A 23,889-nucleotide genomic window follows, 5' to 3' on the forward strand; every position below is an offset into this window, starting at 1 on the left:
TTCTGAGAGTATTTTTTAAAATATTTCCCAAGAAAGTACGTGTTTTCTAACAGTCTTGAGGTTTGTGTGACCCAGCCCTCCTGCTAATCGCTCTGGTAGCTTCTCTGGTAGCTTCCTAATTGCAGTTGAAGAAATAAGAAGGTGACAAGTAGTCTCCCTCCATGTGAGCACTAGTGAGGCTGACCCTGCCATCTACACATTGTTCCCTTCTATTTTAGGCCATGGGCATCAATGACCTGCTGTCGTTTGACTTCATGGATGCCCCGCCAATGGAAACCTTGATCACAGCCATGGAGCAGCTGTACACGCTGGGGGCCCTGGACGACGAGGGCCTGCTTACTCGCCTGGGCCGCAGGGTAGGGGACAGCCCTAAGCCTCTGGTGCTTTGGGGAAGATTCCCTGGCTAGCCTTCCATTCTTTCTGTTCTGTATAAAAAATTAAGCTCTGAGGCCCTGGATAAGCTTTGACTAGAATTCTGCATGCCTGTGTTTAACCTGGATTTTCCACTATTACTTGAAACTATTTCTTCTTTACAGAAAAAGAAATTCTATCCAACTAATCTTACCTCATGATATGTAATTGAGTTTAGCGTTTGAAAAGATGTCTATAAAATTCCCACCTACCCCAACAGTAGTTATAATCTTGGTCATATACATTTTGTTGAAATTTATTTGGGAAATTAAAAAAAATTTTTTTTCCGATAGAGCGAGGCATCCCCCATCATCATGCTTGGGTAAACTTCCTGCGGTCTGTTACCCACTCTGACCCAGGACTCCAGGTGGGTCTTCCCCAGGGTCATAATTGTAGTTTCTTCTTCTCCCTCTAGATGGCAGAGTTCCCTCTGGAGCCAATGCTGTGCAAAATGCTGATCATGTCTGTGCATCTAGGCTGCAGTGAGGAAATGCTGACCATTGTGTCCATGCTGTCTGTGCAGAACGTCTTCTACAGGCCCAAAGTAAGGAGTGCAGGCCTGTGTTCATGTAGGGATCAGGCAGAGTTGGGTAAAGTCAGCCCATTGCCACCCGAGTGCTTAATGTGCACACTTGATTGGGCCATAGAGGGTGTCCCGGCACTGCTGGGTGTTCAGTCAGTAGCTTGGGTGGGAATGAGCTTCTCCCCACTGCTTGCAGGATAAACAAGCCCTTGCAGATCAGAAGAAGGCCAAATTCCACCAGACCGAAGGGGACCACCTCACCCTGCTGGCCGTTTACAACTCTTGGAAGAACAACAAGTTCTCCAACCCATGGTGCTATGAGAACTTTATCCAGGCTCGTTCTCTGCGCCGGGCCCAGGACATTCGCAAGCAGATGTTGGGCATAATGGACAGGTAACACCTGGTGACTTCTCCTGTTCAAGTTGAGTTTCCCTGAATGCTGTGCCGTGTACATGTGTCTCTGCATGTATCTGTGAAGCTGCAGGCACCTATATTCTTGCTCGGCACAAAAAACTCTTTTGCATCTCTTGTACTCCTTCCCAGGTGAGGATGGGGCTGAGAGTCACTTTAGGAAGTTCCTAAGAGGAAGATGATATATTAGTTGTTGAAAATGCTCTTTGTTTACAGCATCTGTGACATTATTAGTTGGGTTGAATTATAACCCAGGCAAAGTGTCTGGCTCTTGTGGCATCCATCTTGCCCACTGTGTTGAGCTGGTACACTTAGGACTGGAAGGAGGGTCCTAGTGCCGACTCTGGGGGCCCCACGAGGCGGGTGTCGGGTACTGTTATTCTGGAACGTAGAACCTCAGAAAGCAGAGTAGTCTCCCATCTTTGTCCTCTCTCAACTTATTCTCCTGCAAGACACAAGCTGGATGTGGTGTCCTGTGGTAAGTCCACAGTCCGAGTGCAGAAGGCCATCTGCAGTGGATTCTTCCGGAATGCTGCCAAGAAAGACCCACAGGAGGGTTACCGGACACTGATTGACCAGCAAGTGGTCTACATCCATCCGTCCAGTGCTCTCTTCAACAGACAGCCCGAATGGTAGGTGGACAGAGAGAACTTGGGAATCAACTGGCCCTTTGTGTTTGTGTCCCCACTCACACCCAGCACTTCCTAACGTTGCTTATGTTGCTAGAGCAGCAGAAGCCTGAATTAGACACGATATCAGGCCCTTTTGAGAGAAATAAAATCACAGGGGTGTGAGCTAGGAAGGATCTCAGAGATCTAGTGAGGTGATTAAATTTTTATTTTTTCAAATAGTATTTTTAAAAAATTGAAATCTTACCCACCTTAACATAAAACTGATTTAAAACCGCTGTGCCACCATGGTGGTAGAAGAGAGCTGGAGACATAGAGCCTGGCCTGCTTGGCTTTCCCCATTCCCATGCGGCAGCCTCCAGGTCCTCTTCAGGATCCTGGAGTTCTGTGGAGACAGCCCAGAAAACCACCCTCACACTTCACAGAGCAGGAAACAGGTCCAGAGAAGGAATGTGATTGGCTCCGTGTCACTTAACTCATTGGAACAGGCAGCTTTCTTGTGGTGAGAGGTGTGCAGACACTTCAGTATTGGGGTGTGGCTGTCATAAACAGAGACTCCAGTCTCCTCAGGGTTCAGGTTGGAGAGGTAAGAGGGTCAAGTGCAAGCTCAGCTGAGGCCCGCCAGGGACCATGGTGACTTGACCATGGAGCAGGTCCTATATTGGAGTCTTGAACTCTCTCTCTGGCCCCTTTAGGGTGGTATATCATGAGCTGGTGCTGACTACGAAGGAGTACATGCGTGAGGTCACCACCATCGACCCCCGGTGGCTTGTGGAGTTTGCACCGGCCTTCTTCAAGGTCTCTGACCCGACCAAGCTAAGCAAGCAGAAGAAGCAGCAACGGCTGGAACCCTTGTACAACCGCTATGAGGAGCCCAATGCCTGGAGAATATCCCGAGCCTTCCGGCGACGCTGAAAGGCAAGAATCTATTGGCCTGACCTGCAGCCCTGGGCCAGGGCTCAGCCTCGCTCTTATTGATGAGAAGCTGGTCCTGGGGATACAGCTGTCTGGTGGCTGAATGTCTCAACTGGGCATTTCCTAAACTTGACTCTCCTTCCTTCGTTGGTGGTAAAATAGAAACAGGGGTTTACGCCTGGTGTGATCAGAGCCTCCAGGCCCCACCACGCCAAGGTGGGGCCAACAGGGCTCACACCCGACACGAGGTACACACTGCATCATCTCCAAGTAAGGGGAAACTTCTGCAGCTCTCGGATGGGAAAGGGGAGCCAAGAGCGTGTGCTTCGTGGACTCAGTGAGGGCCCTGAGGCCCTGACTGGTACTCTGTAGAGGAGGGAGCCGTGAAGCTCACCCAAAGTGTTGGCCTCCCCCTCCTTCATACCCCTGTCCAGCCCCTGTCCAGCCCCTGTCCTTTTGTTTAACCTCCTGCAAATATTTATTTTCATAAGGAAACAAAAATGGTTCTCTGTGGTTGTTGCTTTTAGCTGAAAGGTTAGGCTATTGGCCTGGGCTGAAGGTGGGGAGATTTAGTATCTGAGGCTTCAGTGGAGAGTCCCCTGAAACCAGAGCGTGAGGCTCTTTGGGCTGAAGGGTGATGCACACCCAGACCTCCAGTCTTATCTCTCAGCATCAGCACTGGTCCAGAGCTGCGAGGACCGCACCGTGATTAACCGCATCCACTGCACAGGCATTCTGCTCTGGGAGCCTGAGTGATTACAGATGCTGCATATTGAATACAGAAGGCTCTCCCTGGCTCCCTCTCCTGCCTGCCAAACTCACAACATGCAGTGCGCCCTATTTCCTCTTGAAACACATAAGTAATGACACAACTTTCAGCTTATTTTTGGTTTTATTTTTATCCCCCTGATCTCTTCAACAGTTTTCTCTGGTTAAAGCCTCTCTTCCTCTGCCCCAAAGTGAAAATCATTGTCACACCTCTCAGAGCCTGTTAGTGCTGCCCAGGACCTGTGCTCCTGGCCGCATGCTTGGTGGTTTCCTCCTAGCATTTGGTTGGGGAATGGCCACCTCCCAGGGCCCTGCTCACATTTCCTGAGAAGCCTCTGGACTTGGAAGACCATCAGGCAGATGCTGCCAGGCCAGGCTGTGGAACTTCCGGGAAGTTGATCTGGTGGAGAAACCCCTGGCAGATTGGGCACATCCTGTGTTATGGCCTGAACTGCCTCCATTCTCTCTACACTTGAGAGTTCTGAAATGATATAAATACTAGAACTACTCTACAGTGGTACGTTGGACACTGAAGGAGACTATACAACCTACTAGGATGTGAAGGAATATAGGCTGCTATTAGGCAGCAGACCAGCCTAAGGACACAATTCAGAAACAACCCAGCAGAGTCTGCTGACGGTATGCCCTGCCCCTTCATTTAGCTGAGTGAGCTGCGAGTCTCAGTGTGCCTCTCAGGAAACCTAGGCCAGCAGCTGAAGTCAGAGGATTTAAAGATCCTTTAAGGCCTTGTTGGGAGACAGAGGAAATTGAAGCAGAAGCAGAGGCTGGCTACCCAGTCTTAATTCCAGGCCAGGTCTGTCTGGTTTAGGAACAAACTCTGGGTTTGGCAGCCCACCTGTCCCAGCTGGGTGACCAACATTGACGGCATTGGCACCTCTGAAGTCATCACCGCCAAGAAAGGAGGTTTGGATTTTAAGCTGAAGTTGGAAAGGGGATGTTTAGCAGGCCAAGGCTGAGAGCGGGTGGTCATCTTTCTGGGTAAGGTGAGCAAAAAGGACCCAAGCTCTGTGGGTCTTGAACATCTCCCCAAAGAGCTGGGGTCACCGTCTCTGCTCTGACGACAAGGCAGGGGTCTGGCCTTTTGACTGTCCGTGACAAACAGCATGTAGGCAGCAGTGCTGAGCCTTCCTCGAGGGAACGGGGCTCCCAGCCAGATGGGCAGGAGGACCCGCCTGCTGCTCCTACACAATGGGGCCCTTGTTTCTCTTCCTTGAAGCAGTATATCCCGAGATTGAGTGACAGCTCGAAGAGGATGTGGGTCTCGTGTAAGGAGCTGGAATCTTCTTGCTGTTTATCCCACCCCTGCGGGAGCCTAGCTCCAGAGTTTCCTGCCCCTGCACTTGTGCTGAGTCTGTGCCTGTCTGTGTGTCAGGGAACCGTCCTATGGGCCATGTGTCAGCTCTCCTGTTAGGTCAGGCGCCTTGGTCCAGGGCTTCCCTTCATCCAGTCTAGAGTGCGGTTCAGTTTTGGCAGTCTTTCCTTCAGCCAGAGAATTCTCTCCTGTGGTCGTGGTTGTGGTCTGGTAGCCATCTCCTCCTCAGAGGAGTGCCCTCCACGTGCAAGGATTTGAACAGAGTTGTGAGGAGTGGGTTGTTAGCATTCCAGAGGACAGAGGTCACGTCTCAGCCTGTGGAGACCTTTCCAGGACCCTGTCTCTCCTCATAATGCACCTACTGAGACCTCAGGGTTTACACTTGACCTTTACACCTCTTCTCACCATGATAGCCTAGGTTTCATGTACAATTACAGGCTTCCCTGGTGGCTCAGACAGTAAAGAATCTGCCAGCAATGCAGGAGACCCAGGTTTGATCCCTGGGTCGGGAAGATCCCCTGGAGGAGGAAATGGCAACCCATTCCAGCATTCTTGCCTTGGGATATCCCATGACAGAGGACCCTAGAGGGCTATAGTCCATGGAATCACAAAGAGTTGGATGTGACTGAGTGACTAACACTCATGTACCATTATGTATTTGTAAAAAATTGCTTTTTAAAAAATTTTGTCTATTGCTATAAAGTTAGCACAATGTTTTCTGCTTCTGGGCGGAAAAAAAATAACATTGCTTTTTTTCTGTGGGTAGTGGTCAAGAGGCATCTCTTCCTGTAGTCTTGGCCTGAGTACTGGACAGGGGCTGTGGATGAAGCATCAGCTGTGGTTAGGCTGGCCCCGCCCCAGCGCAGACGTTTGCTGTGGTTCTGATGTAATTGGATGGAGAGCACCTGTTTTCACCTGAATCTGGCTCCTATGAAGCTGTTTACACAGGGACTGCCCGTCCTGCCCCTCCCTCCTCCACAGGCCCTGGCATACTTCTTATCATACTTCCTTTCTAGATGTCACCACTTTTTCAGCCTTGGCTCCCACCTCCCAACCCTGAAAACGTGGCCTAGGGTTCTGTTCTCCCCCAAGATTTGAGCAAGGAGAATCCATGCTGTTTCCCTTCCCATTTCCTGCGAAAGTCTGGCATGCTCTTCCTCACTGGCCGGGACCCAGGGCTCGGGGCTGCTCCAGCCTCCCTGTACCCTCTTGCCTGGGTGCTGCCTTTTCCCGCTCCCCTCCATACAAACTGTCCCCACCTTCAGCAAAACAGCGACCTGGAGCCACAGCAGGAGAGGGGACCCACCATTGGGGTTTGTATACATGGGTAGCATGGTCATGGGAGTTTACCTGTGATCACAGAAACCACAGACCAAACCCTGCCTAAGGAAGCCCCAGGAGGGCTTCAAGGCTCTCATCAGTCCCCCTTCCACTAACCTGAATGGGGAGATGGCTGCCCATCAATACATGAGATATTTCAGACAATCCTCTTGATAATTCTGGGAGGGAGAAGTCTGAGCAGCTGTCTATCACTGAGCCCATTTTCCAGAGGAAAAAGGTCATTTGTTTTTCCTAAACCCATATGGGAGGTTAAGTGTCAGGGCCAGCGCCCAAACTCTGGTTATATGTCTTTGAAACCCCAGATCCTTCTCCCATGGCAGCAAAGAGGACACAGGAGAACTCACAGGAGAAGCAGGGTCCTTTATTAGGGTCTGGCAGATACAGTGGAGGTGAAACCCCAGGCCTGGGCCTAGGAAAAGGCAGAGGAGAGGCAGAGGCCACTGGAGCAGAGGCTAGCCACCCCCCACACCTCTACCTGGCAAGCCCTCCCCTACCCCAAGTTCCTCACTCCAGCCTCCCCCTGCCTCTGGGAACAGAGCACCAAGAACTGCCAAGAAGGACCCTCTAGGGCCACAGCTTGGAGGGAAGCACAGGATCCAGGCGGCCATCTCCCTACCATGAGAGGTCAGGAAAGCTCAATGTCCCCGCCCTCCAACGGGATGAAGTGGGGAAGCTCCTCTGTCCCCCAGAAGAGAACAAACATGTTCTCTGTAGTGGGGAGAGGGGAGAGGGCTTGACCTCTAAGCAGGACCTACCTAGAAAGAGGCCAGAGGTGAGGCCCCCAACGGAATTTCCCAGACGCTACCTTCACGCTTGAAGTCTCCCCTTTCCCTTCCCATCGGTTCTGGGGAGCAGCTCAGAGTCTGGGCCGGAGTGACTGATGGGCAGAGGAGATCTACTCCAAAGACATCTGTGGGTTTCAGAGTTGGGGTTTCCCCGACAACAAACTCAACTATGTACACAGGCAGCAGCCCCGGCGGCAGGGGAGCAGCTGCAAAGGGCTAGTAAGAGTAGCCACCCTTGGGGCCAAAGGGCTGGGCAGGGCCAGCCAGCTCTGGGAGGTAGGCGGGGCTCTCGTCCAAGTGGGACAAAGGGACTGTGTCCTCCTCACTGACCGGCCGGTCAAACTCAGCCTTGAGAGCTGGACGCTGATTGTCCGGGAAGGCCAGAGAGAAGAGGGCCTCGGGCTCGCACACAAACTTGTACACATAACGCTCGCCGGCCACCTGTAGGGGGAGAGGGCTGAGTCAATGTGGGGGTGGAAAAGCAGCCCTCCTTCAGGCCCAGGCAGATGCGTGGGTTCCTCCTGCTGCTTCGTTTAAGAAGATGCCTCCCTTCACAATTCTTTTCCATTATTGCTCATCACTTTTTTTTGAGAGGAAAATCTTAGGGTTGTCCATAATTTCTGGACTTTTCTGACTGGTTCATTATGTGCTCCTTCAAACTTGCTGAGAGATGCTCTCCTACCCTCAGCACCTTTCCACAGCCACTGCCCCAACTCCCGTGTCTTTTTTTTTTTTTCTTTTTGGTTGCACCTCACAGCATACAGAACTTCCCCAACCAGGGATCAAACCCACCTCCCCTACAGTGGAAGTGCAGTCTTAGCCACTGGAACACCAGGGAAGCCCGCACCCACCCTGTCCTTGGACCCTTAACCCCTGACCTTCTGCATGATGCCTTTCTCGTAGTAGTATCGGAGTGAGCGACTCAGTTTGTCGTAATTCATAGCTGGCCGGTTCTTCTGGATACCCCAGAGCCTGGCGACCTGGGGACAGGATAGTTGGGGGATGGCCAGGGCAGCTCAGCAGAGGAAATATGGGGGGCAGGTCAGAAAGAGCACTTGAGATTCTTGGAGCACATGCTCAGCAGGCCCTGCAGCTAAGCACCAGCCTGCAGACCCTAGTTTGGCAGGAATTCAGGTTAAATAAAAGCAGCAGTGCTGGTGAAGGCACAGGTTACCAGTTCCCAGGGTTTCTTATCTCCAGTCCCCAACGCTGTTGGGAGGAGGGGTGGAGACATCTGAGAGGCTCACCTCCTCAGGCTCAATTAGTTTGAACTCCATCCCCCGGCCGGTCCAGGCAATGAAGTGAGCATTTGTCGGGTCATCGAGCAGGGCCACCAGAAACTGCCACAGCTGCAAGGCACCCCGGCGCTGGTAGGGTGGTCCCTCTCGGAAGGCTCCCATCCCTTCCTGCTTGATGTCTCCTGAGGAACATAGGAAACAAGAGGTGGAGGGCTTGTGCCTCTGGTGGCCCAAGCAACCCTGTTCCCTCTCCCCAGGCCCTTTCCCATGAGATGTGATTCCTGGGGGAGGACACAGAGAGCTTGAGCAGTCACTTCTCTGACCTTCAAACTTCTCAGGGACGACACAGACATCATCTGGGAATGGTCGCAGAGGTTTCTCATAGCCGTAGCCTTGGGGAGGAAGTGTGGGGGTCATTCGGATCTGGGGGTTCACTGGTACGAGACCCCAGAGTCCAGAGGGACTCCTGGCCAGGAGCCCCTCCCCCACAGCAGGACTCTCTCCAACTTGGAGGGCTTGGCAGGGGAGGAAGAGGGGGCTGCCTTACCCACGGTTCTGTCACCTGGAGAGGGCCCGGAGAAACCCTCTGTGTGAAGGTACATTGAGGCATACCCAGGGACATCTGGGGGGAGGAGAAAGAAGGGAGATGTTGGAGGTGGCTGGGGTGGGGGCGGCAGTCCCCCACACATTCAAGAACATGCCAGCCTGCCTTCCGGTTCTTTCCCCAGAGGCCCGCCTACCCCCAGGTCCCGGGGGAAGTTCACCCAGAGGGAGTGTCAGGCTCGAAGCCCTCAGCTTGAGGGCTGGGCCAGACGGCCTGGATGGCAGCAGCTGAGGCCGGGCAAAGCTGCTCCACAAGGCCCCGGATTCCAGGAGCAGCTGTTTCCTGTGAGTTTAGAGGGGAGGGGGAGGGTAGAGATGAACCTCCGGGGAAAGGGTTCGGTGTCCCAGGCTAAGATTCCCCTGGAATGGGCTGACGTCCGGTCAGCAGGGCAGGTTCCAGCCGAGCGCGGGTGTGAGGGAGGGAGGAAGGGTGTGGGGGCAGGGAGAAGAAACACATGTATCTATTTGTGGAAACGGCAGTGGGCACACCCGGCCGGGCCCTGTTTCCAGCTCTGACAGTAAGACAGTCCACTCTATTTCATTCCATTCCACAAGATTGACACCCCACCTGGAGGACGCTGTGGTGCAGCCAGCTTGTCAAGTGCCAGCCCCTTCCTGCCCTACCCCCTTCACTCCCACTTATGAATGAGATGGTGAAACCCGACACCTCCGGGAGGAGGCGGGAGGGTGGGCTCATTCGTGCCTCCATTTTGTGAATGGAATTCCTGACTCCATTCAGAGGAAGCTGAAGGGGGAGGGGCAGGAGTTCAAGGGCATGTAACTGGAGCTCCTCCGGTCTGCCTCCTTTGAAGGTCAGCGGACAAGAGCGTCTCCCTGCTACTTCCTCTTCACTGTGGGACAGGGCTCAGGCGTAGGGCCCTGGGCTGGAGGAGAGGGGCTCCCTTCTGGTTCTGATTCAGGCAGCCTGGGGGATTTGGGGCTCATGTCCCTACCCCTAAAAGACTGACACCAGGAAAAGGGAAATTCAAAACACTCTAGGCAGGTCTGAGCCTAATCTAGACTCTGAAATTTATTTTTTTCTAATGCACATGGCAGATGACCTCCAGTTTGGAGCTGGTAACAATGTTAATTAACTTGGGACTTCCCTGGTGGCTCAGATTTTAAAGAAACTGCCCACAATGCAGGAGACCTGGGTTCGAACCCACACCTGGGTCCGAAGATCCCCTGAAGAAGGACATGGCAACCCACTCCAGTATTCTTGCCTTGGGAAATCCCATGGACAGAGGAGCCTGGTGGGTTACAATCCATGGGATCACAAAGAGTTGGACACGACTGACTAACACTCCAGTGTTAACAGGAGACAAGATTTCCTGGGCCTTTCCCTGGCTCCTTGGGCTTTTGAGCAGTCGCTGTTGTTTATGAACACCGTGGCTGAGTGCATCTCATTTACATCAACAGCCAGGTGGAACTAGAATTTAAAGTAGTTGCTACTTCCAGTCCCCAGCTCTGGCCAGGATGGTGGGTTGTTTCAACCAGGAGGCTCAAACAGGATGTGGAAACCGCACCTGAACCCTGCCTTCCAATTGGGAAGTGTGAGCCTGGCTAGTTCAAGTTCATGTTTCTCCTCATTCAAATCCCTTTGTATTTCTTAAGCTTCTGTGGGGACAGAGACCAATGACACGTCGTATTCATCCGTGTCCACCAACTGCACACACTCATGCTCCTGGCATAGTACTTCTGTCCCAGTAGGTATGTAAGCCCCCAAACACCCGTTAAATAGAAATGGGAAGAAATGCCTTAACTTTCCTATCAAGTCCCAAGCTATCCGAAGGCAAGGACCTGCACATCTCACATATCTGTTATCTGAATATAAGTCTGCTGACTGAAAAGGGACAGTTCTTTTTGAATCTAAGAAAAGAAGTGGTAGGTGCATGGGCTGAACATATGAACTAGTAAAAGGATAGGAAGGGGAGACATGCTGTGTTTACCGGCACTGTCCACTCGATCACATGCCACCCCACCCAACAATCCCCTTGAACAATCCTCCTTCATCCCCTTCCCAGGAGCATCTCTTACCTGAGTCGTAGGAGAAGTCCGTCTGCTCCTGTTTGATCACCACCCCCGCCCCTGGGTACCTGTGCCCACTGACTCCACCCTGGCCCACTGCTGGCTGGCCGGCCTGTTCATACAGGGGGTCAAGGTATTCCTGCTTGAAGCTCTGCTGAGGGTAGGGTGGGCAGGGCTCCGACAGCTGGTGTTGGTAGGGGGCAGGGAGGGGTTCCCGGCCTGCTCCCTGAGAGGGTGTGAAGGAGTGGCAGACATCCAGGGGCTGCTGGAAGATGGAGCTGCATATGGTTGGATGGAGAAAGAACAGAAGAGAATATTAAAAGTAGTCCTCCAACCTTGAGGGATGGGATGGGGAGGGAGGTGGGAGGGGGGTTCAGGATGGGGGACACATGTACACTCATCGCTAATTCATGTCAATGTATGGCAAAAACCACTACAATATTGTAAAGTAATTAGCCTCCAATTAAAATAATTAATTAAAAAATAAAAGTAGGCCTCCTTGTGCCTGCTGCTCTCAGAGCTTACCGAGTGTGGGGGGCGGGGGTGAAGGAAGGGGCAGGGAGAGGTCAAAATCCTCACCTTTCCCCATGCCAGGTCTCTTAAGGGCCAGTGAAGAACACTCGAGAAAAACTGGTGAGAAGCAGCTCTCCTCATCTCCTTACCTGTGCTCCCCGAGGTACCCATGGCCAGGGTGGGGCTGGGAGGCGCTGGAGGATCTCAGGAAATTCCGTTGTTCTGCCCGGGGAAAGGGCTGCAGGGGCGACTGTCCGGGGGCACCAGGGGCAGGGGACTTGATGGCGATTTGTCTAGGGGGGTCATAGGCACTGGAGGTGAGGGGGAGGGAGACAGGGGTGAGGGGGCAGAGAAGCTGGGCAAGCATCTTTGAACCCTTCATTCCCTGGGAAGTCAGGTCACAGGGATTATGGGAGAAGAGAGGGTGCCAGGGTGCCAGACTCTGCCCCAAATCAACTTTTTTTTCTTTCTTAATCCTAAAGCCAGGTGTAATCTTGAAAACACCTCTCCCCAGCCCACAGCAACTGGGTAGGGTCAGACAGTGGCTTCTCCAGTGGAAATACTCTGCTCTTTTTAATATTTTGGCCACAACGCGAGGCATGTGGGTGGGGGTTCTTAGTTCTCCAACCAGGGATGGAATCTGCACCACCCACACTGGAAGTGCAGCCTTAACCACTGGACCACCAGGGAAGCCCGTGCCCTGGTCTTAATATACATCCCTTGAACCCCTGTTTTTTCATCCTAACTACTCAGGAAATCCTGAGCTATATTACCCTATTACAGGAGCTCAGAAATCCTTTCTATTATCTAACCTGCATCTCAAATGCTGCCACTGCTCACCAGGTGCCCACCCCCAACCCTCCATCCCACCCTTCCTTCCCCAGGGCATAGCTAGGGCTCACCTGGAATAAAGGCACTGCTCGCCATGGTGATAGGGGAGGGGGGGCTTCCTGCTGCAGGACAGGGCCGGGTCTGTGCGAGGACTCTGGGGCTCCTTCTTGATCCTGGTGGTGGGGCTGTGGAAAGCTACTGTGGGGGTTGGGGGAGGCAGAGCAAGGCCAGAGAATGTCACAGGAAAGGCAGGAAGAGCTTCTGATGCCTTCTGACATCTGCTTGTTAACCATCAGTTGGATGCTGGTATAGCCTCATCCGCCTTCTCTGGGTCACAATTGTCAGAAGAATCATAGACACTTCTAAGAACAGTCTGGCTATTTATATTATGTCTAGTTTTATACTTTTGGCTCATGTCCAGTATGACCCAAAGAAACTCTAAAGTTCAACATTTAGTGCAACCCCAACCCACCCCCACCCTGCCCAAAACACCTTTGTAGGAGCAAGCACATCCAACCAAAGGCCTGTGGTTTTCCTGACCATCCTGGAAAATTCCAAGGGAGAGAAATGTTTTCTTATTTGGGGCTATAAAGCATCTTTCTTTTTCTGGTTAAGGTTGGATATTAGCCCACTTGCATGTCAGCTGACTAGCATCATACACACACTCCTAATTATCCATGAAGAACACTGGCCTTTCCTGTGGCCCCTGCTGGATCCGCCAACTCCAGCCACCAGGCTGAGCAGCAAAGCGTTGGTTTCAAGACTGCAAGTGTGAGTCAAAAACCCACAATCGACTGCTCTGTTGTCAATTATTTGTGCTCTGCTTCATCTCATTGGTCAAGGCGGTTGAAAGCTAAGTATCAGACATTAAAGCAGGGTTTCTCAACAGTAGCACCAGTGACATTTGGGCCACATAATTCATTGTCCTGGGGGCTGTCCTGAGCATCAAAGGATGTTAGCAGCCTCCCTGGTTCTATTCATTAGATGCCAACAGCACTCCACCCTCAGCTGTTAACAACCCCAAATGTCAACAGACACTGGTCTCCTGAAGTGCCAATTATCCCTAGTTGTCCAGCAGTAACTTAGAATGGTAGAATTGGCCCCCACTGCACTGGTCCAAGCCTCTCGTTTCAGAAATAAGGAAAGGATCAGAGAGGTGAAGCGTCTGCTCCAAGGTCACACAGCTAGAATGGGCAAGCCCCGACGTGCACCAAAGTTTTCATCTCCCAATTACTGCTGGGCCTTTTGAGTCCAAACCCAAGAATGGGGAGCTCTGCCCTTCACCCCTTTTTCAGAGGACAGAACAAGTTGATCTTCTGTGACCCTCTATCCCTATGACTCCTTTCCTGCCCTCCCCTACTCCCCATCCCCTCTACCCAGGCCCTCTACTCACAGTTTTCCGAATGGAAATCAGGAACAAACTGCTCATCACTGTCCGGTACCTGAGCTGCAGAGAGAGGTCAGAGGTGAGTCTGGGCTGGAGGCCCTGGATGGCAGCCCCTGGCAGACTCCATTATTGCAGCCCTGCAGATTAGCACCAGCCAGAAGGGGCAAACAGTTTTCCTAGGACCGAGAGTAACTCCAGCCACGTCCTAGCACCCTCCCTCTCGCGGCTCCCTTAACACCCTGGAGGGAAGGCTGCAGTTCTCAGAACCCGTCTGAGCAGATTCCAGAGTTGTGTCTTAGATGCTTTGTCTTTTTTCCCTCCATTTTTCTCAAGTGAAGATAACCCAGCCCCTCAGAGTTTACAGAGTTCCCTCAAAGCAGCGTCACATCTGGGATGGGCAGGCATGACAAGGAATGAGAGTCTGTGGACTTAGAATCACATGGGAAGATTCTTAATCTGGGCTGGGCCCAGAACTTCCCAGGTGAAAGGTAGAAATCTAGAGCCTGGGAAAGGAGATGGAATAAAAGGAAAAGACTGGTTCAAGGAGGTGATAAGAGTATGACAATGGAAGAGGAGGAGGCTGGGGTCACTGGCAGTCATGGTGCTTTATCCCTTTGATGTGCAACTAGGAGAGAGAAGGGCTTCCTAAACTGGAGTTCTGAGGAGCACTCTCAGGGTGCCAGTGTGGGTGGAGCTGGGTTTGGGGATTAGGCAGGAAAACTAAAATAGCACAACAGCTCATCCGTGGCCCCCAGACTGGATATCCGGGCTCTGATTTCTAGTTCTTATTCTGGCCTTGCCAACTCCTTCAGGTGGGATCCAGCTGAGTACCTCTGCTGACCCGAGAATCTTTGCCCACTTTTTGCCTCTTTCTCAGGAATAAATAGATCACAGCAGGAAGGGAAAGGGTAGACACCTAGAAGGACTTCCTGATAGTCTGGGAAGAGAGTGGCTTGAAAGTAAGGCGATGGTACCCACAGAAACAGGTCTTTCGTCCCCTGTAGGCTGCTCTCAGTGGGCAATGGGAAAGCTCATGGATAAAATGATGGGAGAGTTGGAAATGGCCGGTAAGGGTGAGGGATACAAGGAGATGGCTGAGAACACTGTCACTTGTCCCAGTCTATACAGGACACACCCCAATCTCTATGGCTTCCCTCCTGGGACAAGGCTCCACTGTCTTCCTTGGATTTCAGCCATGACCTCAGATCAGAACTCCCTCCTCCTACTCTCCACATGGCTGTCAGAGGAATCTTTTATAACAGAAATCCAATCACTTCTCTCCCTTGCTTAAAGCATGAACCCCAAACTCTTTGTCCTTGGCCTCCATGGCCCCAAAGGTTCTGGCCCTTACTTGTCTCTCCGACCTGCCTCTCCTTGCCTGTTACCCTCCAGAGCTCTGGTCTCCTTTTGGGTCCTGATCAGCTTGACCCCTCTTCCCCACATCCTGGCCTGTTGTCTTCTCGCCTCTGAAGTCTTAGCTCACTTTGCCCTTTCAGAGGCCTTCTCTGACCACCCACACTGAACTGGTCCCTCCTGGCTCTTGATCACATCCCTGTTTTATTTTTTCCCAAGCACATATGACTTCTTGAAAGTATTCATTTAATTTATGCATATGTAATTTATGTGTACTTTATCATCCATCTATTCTACAAAGAAGTTAAGCTTGCTGAGGGCAGATGATTTATCTGTCTTTGTCTGACTCCCAAGCACCCCTGAAACAGGGTCCCATTCAGAATAGACACTCAATACATTATTTGTAGACTATATGAATAAACATACAATGACCCCTGTCCTCAGGCCAGTGGGAGTGGGCAACAGGGGCCTGGGAGCAAGAACTAAGGAGATCCTAACCAACCAGCCCTTCCTTCCCCTTGAGGGCCCCCTCTCCACCACCAGGTAAATATTAGAGGCAGGTCCTCCAGGGAAAACACATCTCACAAAGGATGCTTAAGGCTGTGATCAATTGCTTGGCAGGTGGATTCTTTATTAACTTGCTTTAAGACTTCAGAGGTGTCAAGTGCTTTAAAATACACATTTATCGAGGAGAGGGATAAATTGGGAATATAAGATTAACAGATGCACACTATCATTTATAAAATAAACAGCAAGGATTTACTGTGTATCACAGGGAAGTCTATTCAATATCTTGTAATAATCTAGAAGGGGAAAAATTTAAAAAAGAATATAGGTATAGACACACATGTATATATGTATAACCAAGTCATTTTGCTGTACACCTGAAACCTAACACAATATTGTAAAGCAACTATACTTCAATAAGAAACAATGAAATAAAATACACATTTATTTATAGATTGGTGACTTCTTGACAGAGGGAACCCAACGGCTGAAGGGTTTAAGAATCAGGAAACCCCCAGCCCCTAAAGAACTTATGGAAGAAAAATCAGCACAGAACAATTCTGAAGTGATCAAATAGATCAGTAGGGCATGAAATCCCTTGGCAAAAACAAACAAACAAAAAACCAACACAGTACATCTTTTTAGGAGCGCAACTAGGGCACAAAGGCAACCATTCCCAAACTGGCCCCAATCAAGAAGCCTGGGACACTCTTAGAAACAGATTCCCAGGCCCCACCCTTGGAGAGTCATTCCAAAGGCCCAGGGTGGGGGCATCTATCTATCTATCTATTTTTTTTTTGTTGTTTTTTTGCCACACTGTGTGGCAGGCATATGGGATCTTAGTTTCCCAACCAGGGATCAAACCCTTGCCTCCTGTATTAGAAACTCAGTCAACCACTGGACTACCAGGGAAGTCCCAGGCACCTGTATTTTAACACACGCCCCTGGTAGCCCCTAAGAATAGGCAGGTTTGGAAAACTGGATTAAGGGAAGGATGCAAAACCTCAACTGCCCAGGAGGGTAAGACCCAAGCCCATCCATGCTGTGCCCTTTGGCACAACCATAGGTGAGAGCCCCCTAGACGGACAGAATGGGGGTGACAGGAGCAAAATGAACACTATTTCCCTCCCTGCTACCTGGGCAAGAAGGGTCCCCAGGGTGGGAGAGGTCAGCACATGGGGGAGGCTGACGCACTCTGGGCCCCCTCTGGGGCTTCATTAACTGCCTGTGTCCACTGAAGTAATGGGCTGGGGGCATCTCCTGCTGGCGTCACAAGCCAGGTCACATCATGGTAGCGAACCCTGGGGTCATCTTGACTTTCCTCTTGCCTCAGGCCTGAAGGTTTGACCAGAATCCCCAGTTCCCAAGCAGTCCAGGAGACCACCCCCAGCACCCTGGTGCTGTCCTCATCCCAGGCCAGGAGAGATCAGCCAAGGCAAGAATGGGCTGTGGTGTGAACCCTAGTGCCTGCCTGGCCCCTCCCCAGAGTGCCAGCTCCTCCCAGAAGGGCAGGACAGGGCCTCTGTGGCTCAGAGACTGTCAAGGATGGAAACAGGAACACAAAGCCTCGCGTTCCTGGAGAGCAGGAGAATTTCTAATGACCATGTTTGGTCTCGAGTGTCAGCCACTCTTTATATATTTGTTGACTTGGCTGAGCTTAGGCTGCCAAGCCAGTGTGCCAGGGTCTGCCCCCAACTCCATCCTGGCACCAAGGTGGAGTTTATCTGCCTGGGGACATGGCAGAGGATTAAGAAAGGTGCCAAGCCAGCATAATGCCCAGAAAGAGAATTTCAGGGAACATCCCTCCAATGGGAGGGGAGTCAGTAGAAAAGGGGCTTAGGGGCTTCCCACCTGGGCTCCAGGAGAACAGGTAGGCGCAAACAGCCAAGTAGCGAAGCCCATCCCAAGTAAACCACCCACCTATACAATATATACTCCATCACCTTCTCCCTCTCTGAGGGTCCAATTACATGGCAGAGGGGCCTCTTAAGGAGCCCCAGTGGAAATGGGGGGAGGCATCCCCCGGAGCTTCTCCTCCATTTTGTCACCACTGGCCTCTCCCTCTTACCCCAGCCCCACCCTGGCAGTATACTGGAAGGAACCAGTTCTCTATCTATGGAGGGGACGTTTATCCCCAAGAGCCTTCTGGAAGGGGAGGAGACAGAAAGATATAGAAGGAGGCATTGTAGCTAGGGAAGACCAGAGGAGGGAATTAACCCCATCTCTTCTCACAGACAGGCTGAGCCCCAGCGTGCACACGCATGGATTCATACACACCCAACTGCCTTTTACTTCACGGCTTTACACGGGTGAAACACATCCACATGGGATCTCTTTTTGGATTTACAAATACGAACAGGGAAAACCAAAGGATGAGGGGGCTGCAGACCTCAGAGGAAGACTTGGGACTGATGGTTCTTATGCAAAGGGGAGCACAGACCCACCCCTTTTTAAAGATCTCATAGGAGCTATGGATCCTTCTCTTAGAAATATTCACATTCCTTTGTGTATGTTGCACCCCCAACGATTTTATACACATATCGGAGGACTCAAGGACCCCTACAACCTATCCACAGAGCTTGCGGGAATCCATAGACCCTGTATGGACTCCTACCTCATACAAAGAACATACATGACCCAGAGTCAACATTCCTTATCACCAAGAGACCAAAGTCTTTGCCTCTGAGGGTTCCAGAGGGCTCCCCACAAACCCGGAAAGGAACCCTTGACCAGAAGCACATCTTTGACAATAACCAGACGCAGCTTGGGCTCAGCCGGTCTGAGCCCGGGGTTTCCCTGCAGTAGCCTGGTTCTTTCTCCAGCAATTCAGCAGATTCCCAGGCACCCCGAAAACAGACACACCTTCTTAGTCTCACATCACTCCACCCCTCTATCCATCTAGAAAACCCCCAATCCAAAGATGTCTGAGCTGCCTCCACAGACCCCCACTCACCCTCACCCTCTATGTTGCCTGGACACCAGATGCTGAACCCACAACCACCTCCACCAGAATCCAACCTGGTGTCCCCCTAATTCTTCACAGCCCCACCCACACTTCAAGGACCCACGGCTTCAATCCAAATTGGGGCTTTAGGGAGAAATCAAGCTCCGGCCCCCAGTCCTACACACCCCACCACTGGCAAGTTTCCAAAGGAACTAGTCCCTCCCTGCCACCCCAAAGCTCCCTCTGGGCTGCAGGGGTCACTGACCTGGTGGGAAGAGGCAGGAGAGGAGGCTGGGGTGGTGCTGGGATGGTGCAGGGGGACAGGGCCCCGGCAGCTGCATCTGTCTCCGCAGAGAGAGCGAGAAGGAGCAATCGGCCACAGCATCCCCCCCTCAGGCCTGGCCATCCATCGCCAGCTGGGAACCTGAGCTGCTCCCTCAGAAGGAAGGAGAGGGAACCAAGGAGATCCCAGCGCCTCCCCCCCACCCAACCTGCGTCTTGCGATCCCCACCCCCACCTCCCCACCCACTGGATTTAAATGTACAGGGACTTCCAGGGCAGCAGCAGCGTGAAACACACACTGGCTGTCACACTGACACATGCAGATAGACACAAGTACAATTTCTAGATCCCCACAGCCAAGGGGTGGGGCTTCCAAGGTTGACAGAAGATGAGAACATTTTCCTTCCCTTCCCATTCCAAACCCTGCTGCTTCCGAAACGCCAACATGAGCCTACCCCTAGATCACAAGCCCCAGGAGCTGCCCACTTGGGGGAGCCTAGGGACCCTCAGCTGGACAGGCAGGAGCCTGGCAAGCCAGACAGAAATCAGGCGTTAGGAAAGGAAGTCTTTGAGAGACCCTGGAAACTGACACCACTGCGTTCTTTTAGCTCCAGCTCAGCTCCGGAACCTTGAGCGGAGGATGGGCAGGATGGGCAGATTGGGCATAGCTCTGCTTGTAATTCACAGCTGGGCACACAGGGCTTGCAGAATCAGGAAAGACAGCCACAATCTCCCTAGAGCCCCCAGATCTCTCCAGCACCCATGAGGACATTGAGCCTTGAATTCCAAAATGTCTTGAGTGCTTGCTCCATGCTAGTCATTTTGTTAATGTATATGTTTAGGGGGATACCACAATAGTCACAATAGATCTAGTCTGTCTAGTCAGGGGTCTTTCCCTTTTACTCCAGGCTTTTAAAGATGGTTCTAGAGGAGCTGGGTTTGAGTTTTAAGAAGTCATCCAAGAGACACAGGTGGAGGGATGGGGAGAGCTCAAAGAAAAGCCCTTAAGAAGGGGTTCCTTGTGCTGTGCTTTCTTGGGTTTCAGTGTTACAGTGAAGGGACCCTCAGATGGGGGTATTAACCGTTCCCTCACAGAGACTGTCTCAACACCAAAAGCCACCTACCTGCAGTCCTGCTAGTGACACCCTTGGGCTCTACCCAAAAACACCAAGGGATCCCACTAGGAGACCTCCTAGAACACACCTCCCTATACAGAGGCCCAGCTACTGACCCCACTCCAGCCAGCTCACAGCTCACCCCCTCCACCATCACTCCCGACTCCTGCCCCCAGCAAACTGGAGGAGCAATTTGCCTAGGGAAGGAGGAGGGAGGATCGGCTGCCATTAGAATTACAATCAAGGCGATTTGGGGGAGAAGCCCTGGGCTGCTTTGCCAAAGTAATGCAAAAAAGAAAGAAAAAAAGAATTATTTAAACTTTTGTTGTTCTCTAGCTCAGACGGTAAATCGTTTGGCGCTAGGGTTTGGGAAGAAGAGAAACCAAGGGGGTAAAAATGAATGTTTCGGCAATTCCAGAAGACAGGTAACAAACGAATTGCTCCTTCTCTTTCTCCTGTTTCTTACACTCATTCCCCCGCCCCAAAACCCTAACACACACCTCAGCCTGGGAGCTGGTGCCAAACAAACTTTGCAAATGAAAATTTCAACCAGGAAAACGGGCCTGGGGCCAAGTTCCATTCAAATAAGCAAATACCCCACACAATGGTCTGATTCATCCCCAGGCCTAGTTACACAAGCCTGGCTCTGGGCAGAGAAAATAAATATCAATATAAGTATCCACACAGGGCGCTGGAAAGAGTGGAAAGGCAGGAGACTTGGGGAAGGGGCCTTGCAGAGGCCCTGGAGGCCAGCAAGAGAGGAAGTGAGCTAGGTTGGAATACTAGGGGTAGACAGCATCGGCCACCCCAATAATAGAAAAGGTCACAAAACTACTCACCTTCAGCGAGCCACGTCTCCTGGAAGTGACTTAAATCCTGGAACAGATCTGAGGGGGTGAATAATGGAATGGAGAAGGTGAGGTGGAGATGGCGGTGGGAGAGTGTGGAACCCTAAGGAGCCCAGTGACCTCCCCCTTGGGGGTTGGGGGAGAATGAACAGAGTCCCTTGGAGGGCAATTTTTTGGGGGGAAAAGGGCGAGGGTTCCAGGTTCAGCCCTCAGGGTGTGTGAGGTGGGGAGGGTCGCGTTTTGTCTCGCTGTCTCTTTACCTTCGGAGTCGGGGGGCGGCAGGGAGCCCGGGTCCATGAGCTTCCCCTGTGGGACCGTCAGAGCTTCGCGCAAGCTCCCATTTCCGGGCGATTTCTGCGGGGAAGGGGAAGAATGCCCCCGAGTCACCCTGAGGCCGCCTTGTCTGGGGGGCGGGGCTGGGGTCCCGGGGTGACTCAGGGGCGGGCAGCCCTGGACCCCGCTAGGGCCGCGCGGTGGGTTGGGGCGGGTGCAGGGAGAGGGCGGGCGTGGAGGCCGGCGCGGCGCTCACGCTGCAGAAGGTGTAGGGCACTTGCTGGTCCAAGTATCCGCCTTTCATCCTCCGCTCCATCCGGCCGCTCCCTCCGGCCGCACGGCCCGGGCCCCGCGCAGGGGCAGAGACCTGGGGGCGGGGGGGCTGCGTTCGCACACCGTCTGGGGAAGGCAGCGAGGTGGGGGTGGGTAAGGGCGGCGGGGAGGGGCAGTCCCGAGGCTCCGGGTCCGACGGCAAAACTTCTCCGACTCACTCAGGCGATGGGGAGGTTTCCGCCTGCAGAGCTTAGTGCCGCCACACTGCCCTCCCGCCAAAGGAGGTCCCACCTGCTCCTGGGAACCGGGGTCGCCGTTTCGGCTGCTTTCTGCAGCCCTGCTTTGCCCAGACTTGGTTACATAAGACGTGTGTGTGTGTGTGTGTGTGTGTGTCTGTGTGTGTGTGTCTGTGTCTGTGTGCGCGCGCGCGAGTGTGCGCTCGCGCGCGGAGGAGCAGCAGGCGAGGCGCGCACCATTTCGCACGCCCACAACTCGGGCGCCCCCTCCAACCCTGAATCCCAGCGCCTCCCACCCCCTGCCCTGGAATCTGCGGAGGCGGTGGTGAGAGTGTGGTGAGTGTTGGATGCGAGGCTGGGAATCACAACTCTCCCTCCCTCTCCCTCCCGTAGCCTCACCTGAGGCCCGGGCGTCTGTACTGGAGCCGCGAGGGGTCCCGAGCATCCCCTCCCGGGTTGCACCGAGGGCCGCGGGGCTAGGCCGGAGCTAGGCGGCCCCGGCCCCGGGTCCCTAGCGCACCGGCTTGTTTTCCGGGCGCCGCCGACAGTTGTGAGCCCGGGGGAGCCTCTGATTGGTGCATTTCCTTCGCCTCTGCCTTGGCTTTATCCACCCCCCACCCTGCTCCCTTTGTTTCATTGACTTTTGTGAATGAAACCCCAGGGCCCGGCACGCCCGCCAATCCCGAGACTCGCCCAGCCGAGCCGGGGGGGGCGGAGTTTCCCAGCAGCGGGGGCCAATGAGAACTCAGGGGTTGGCTCCCGGTTTCATTCACCGCTTGGGCTCCCATTCATAAAAAAATAAACTCCTTGCGGCCGGAGTTCATTCATAAAGAGCTGAGAGAAAACCGGGGAAGCCAAGGACCCGACGGCTTCTCTGTGGGACTCGGTGGTGACCCTGACGCTCTGCTAACTCCTCCGGCTGGCGTCTGCACACGTCTCTGTGCATCCGCGTGTACGTGGGAGTGTGAATGTATCTGTGTGTGCGCCCTGGGGGGAGGCGAGCGGACTTGCATGCCCAGAGGAACAATAATAACGAGCATTTATGAAGCTCTCTGCTTCCACGTGCTCATTTCATTCCCATAAGCTGGCGAAGGGGTTCTATTGTTTCCATTTTACAGAGACTGAAAATGAAAACTCAGAGAGGGGCGGTGGCTTGGCCACTCGGGGCGTCTGGAGTTTGCAGCCCCCGACCATCTACATTTTCCGGTATAGCCCTTTGAGGCCACAATTAAGTGAATTAAAGTTATGTGACAACTGATACACAGTAGGCGCTCAATAAATGTAAGCTGGCACGGAATCCAGGCTTTTCCTCAAGGGTCTGTTCTCTCAAAGCTGTTCTGACCCACTTTCTATTGATTGAAGCAGAAACTAGAGGCCCGGCTTGGACCTCTGAAAATGCATTTCTCTCTCTGCTATCTTTCCTCTTATCCTGAAAGCAAACACAGGGTATTAGGGAGCAAAAACCCAGAGAGCTGATGATCTGAGAGCAGGACTGCGTTCCGTTCTAGCCAACAAGCTTCTCACTGTGTTTGTCACCTCATTCATTTAGTAATTCATTTGATAAACATTTATTGTGCCAGACACAGTGCTGGGTGCCACACAGGAAGCTGTGACCAAGACAAACACTTGATGGGAGCTGGGCTGCTTAGGCTAGAGCCACGGGGGCACATAGAACTTGAAGTGCCCCAGGTCTTTTTTTTTTTTTTTTTCTGTGACAATCTGAGTCTAGAGTCGATGCGTTCCTTTGAGGAGATACTGATTTTGTTTCCTACCTGTTTGTGATAAACTCTAGAGACTGACCAAACCTCAGGCTTGGTTTCAAAATTCATCTAATCTAACACCCCACCCCACCCCCCCCCTTTCAAGATGTGGCTGTGGAACTTCAAAGAAGGAAATGATACATGAAGGCTGTTGTCAGGGTCAGAACTGGGACTAGAACACCAAACCTCTAGCACCTGTTTAGGGCTCATTTCAGGAGATCGTCCCGGGCAAATGAAAATAAACTTCCTTCTCTCTTTTTAAAATAAATTATTTCTTTATTTGGCTGTCTTGGATCTTAGTTGCAGGCATGTGGGATTTTTAGTTGCAGATCTAGTTCCCTGACCAGGGATCCAACCAAGGTGCCCTGCATTGGGAGCATGGAGTCTTAGCCACTGGACCACTGGCAAAGTCCTCACTTCTCTCTTTTCAGCTGAAACGTTTAAGTCTCATGCCTACTGCCTCTCTTCTCCAGGAAGCCTTCCAGAGAGCCCTAATCAGTTCCTTAAAGACACTACAACGTTCCTGCCTATATCTCTATTGTTGAAATCTTTTTCTGCTACATGGTCATCGACTGTATGGAG

General features: G+C 52.4%; 2 protein-coding genes and 1 long non-coding RNA gene across 10 annotated transcripts in view; 2 read left to right on the forward strand and 1 right to left on the reverse strand.

Annotated features, from left to right (window-relative positions):
- The window catches only part of DHX8 (DEAH-box helicase 8), a 28,610-nt gene extending 25,220 nt beyond the window's left edge, over positions 1-3,390 (forward strand). The window contains exons 19-23 of the mRNA XM_027974462.2: positions 219-356; positions 827-955; positions 1,131-1,327; positions 1,798-1,977; positions 2,670-3,390. Of these exons, the coding sequence (XP_027830263.2) occupies positions 219-356; positions 827-955; positions 1,131-1,327; positions 1,798-1,977; positions 2,670-2,889 (864 nt within the window). The 3' untranslated portion in view covers positions 2,890-3,390. The remainder of the gene's footprint in view (positions 1-218; positions 357-826; positions 956-1,130; positions 1,328-1,797; positions 1,978-2,669) is intronic.
- Positions 3,391-6,671: 3,281 nt separating this feature from the next.
- Positions 6,672-22,117, reverse strand: ETV4 (ETS variant transcription factor 4). Of its 8 annotated transcripts, none has more exons than XM_027974464.2 (13): positions 21,947-22,117; positions 21,295-21,405; positions 21,026-21,119; positions 20,757-20,804; positions 13,723-13,776; positions 12,401-12,527; positions 11,648-11,809; positions 10,995-11,263; positions 8,902-8,976; positions 8,678-8,746; positions 8,364-8,536; positions 7,995-8,096; positions 6,672-7,557 (listed from the first exon to the last, which is right to left on the reverse strand). In XM_027974464.2, exons 2-13 carry the CDS (start codon positions 21,352-21,354, stop codon positions 7,333-7,335), a joined length of 1,458 nt encoding a protein of 485 aa, XP_027830265.2. In that variant the 5' UTR covers positions 21,355-21,405; positions 21,947-22,117; the 3' UTR covers positions 6,672-7,332. The 8 variants fall into 8 exon arrangements, with proteins under 8 accessions (XP_027830265.2, XP_027830266.2, XP_042111958.1 ...); XM_027974465.2 differs by having other exon boundaries at positions 11,648-11,791; positions 21,295-21,437; XM_042256024.1 differs by having other exon boundaries at positions 21,295-21,437.
- Positions 20,651-23,889, forward strand: part of LOC121820625 (uncharacterized) — a 33,021-nt gene continuing 29,782 nt past the window's right edge. The window contains exon 1 of the long non-coding RNA XR_006061229.2: positions 20,651-20,833. This is a non-coding gene — a long non-coding RNA (uncharacterized LOC121820625). The remainder of the gene's footprint in view (positions 20,834-23,889) is intronic.

Source organism: Ovis aries, chromosome 11 (genome assembly GCF_016772045.2).
Source record: "Ovis aries strain OAR_USU_Benz2616 breed Rambouillet chromosome 11, ARS-UI_Ramb_v3.0, whole genome shotgun sequence".
In the NCBI taxonomy this organism is placed as follows: domain Eukaryota; kingdom Metazoa; phylum Chordata; class Mammalia; order Artiodactyla; family Bovidae; genus Ovis; species Ovis aries.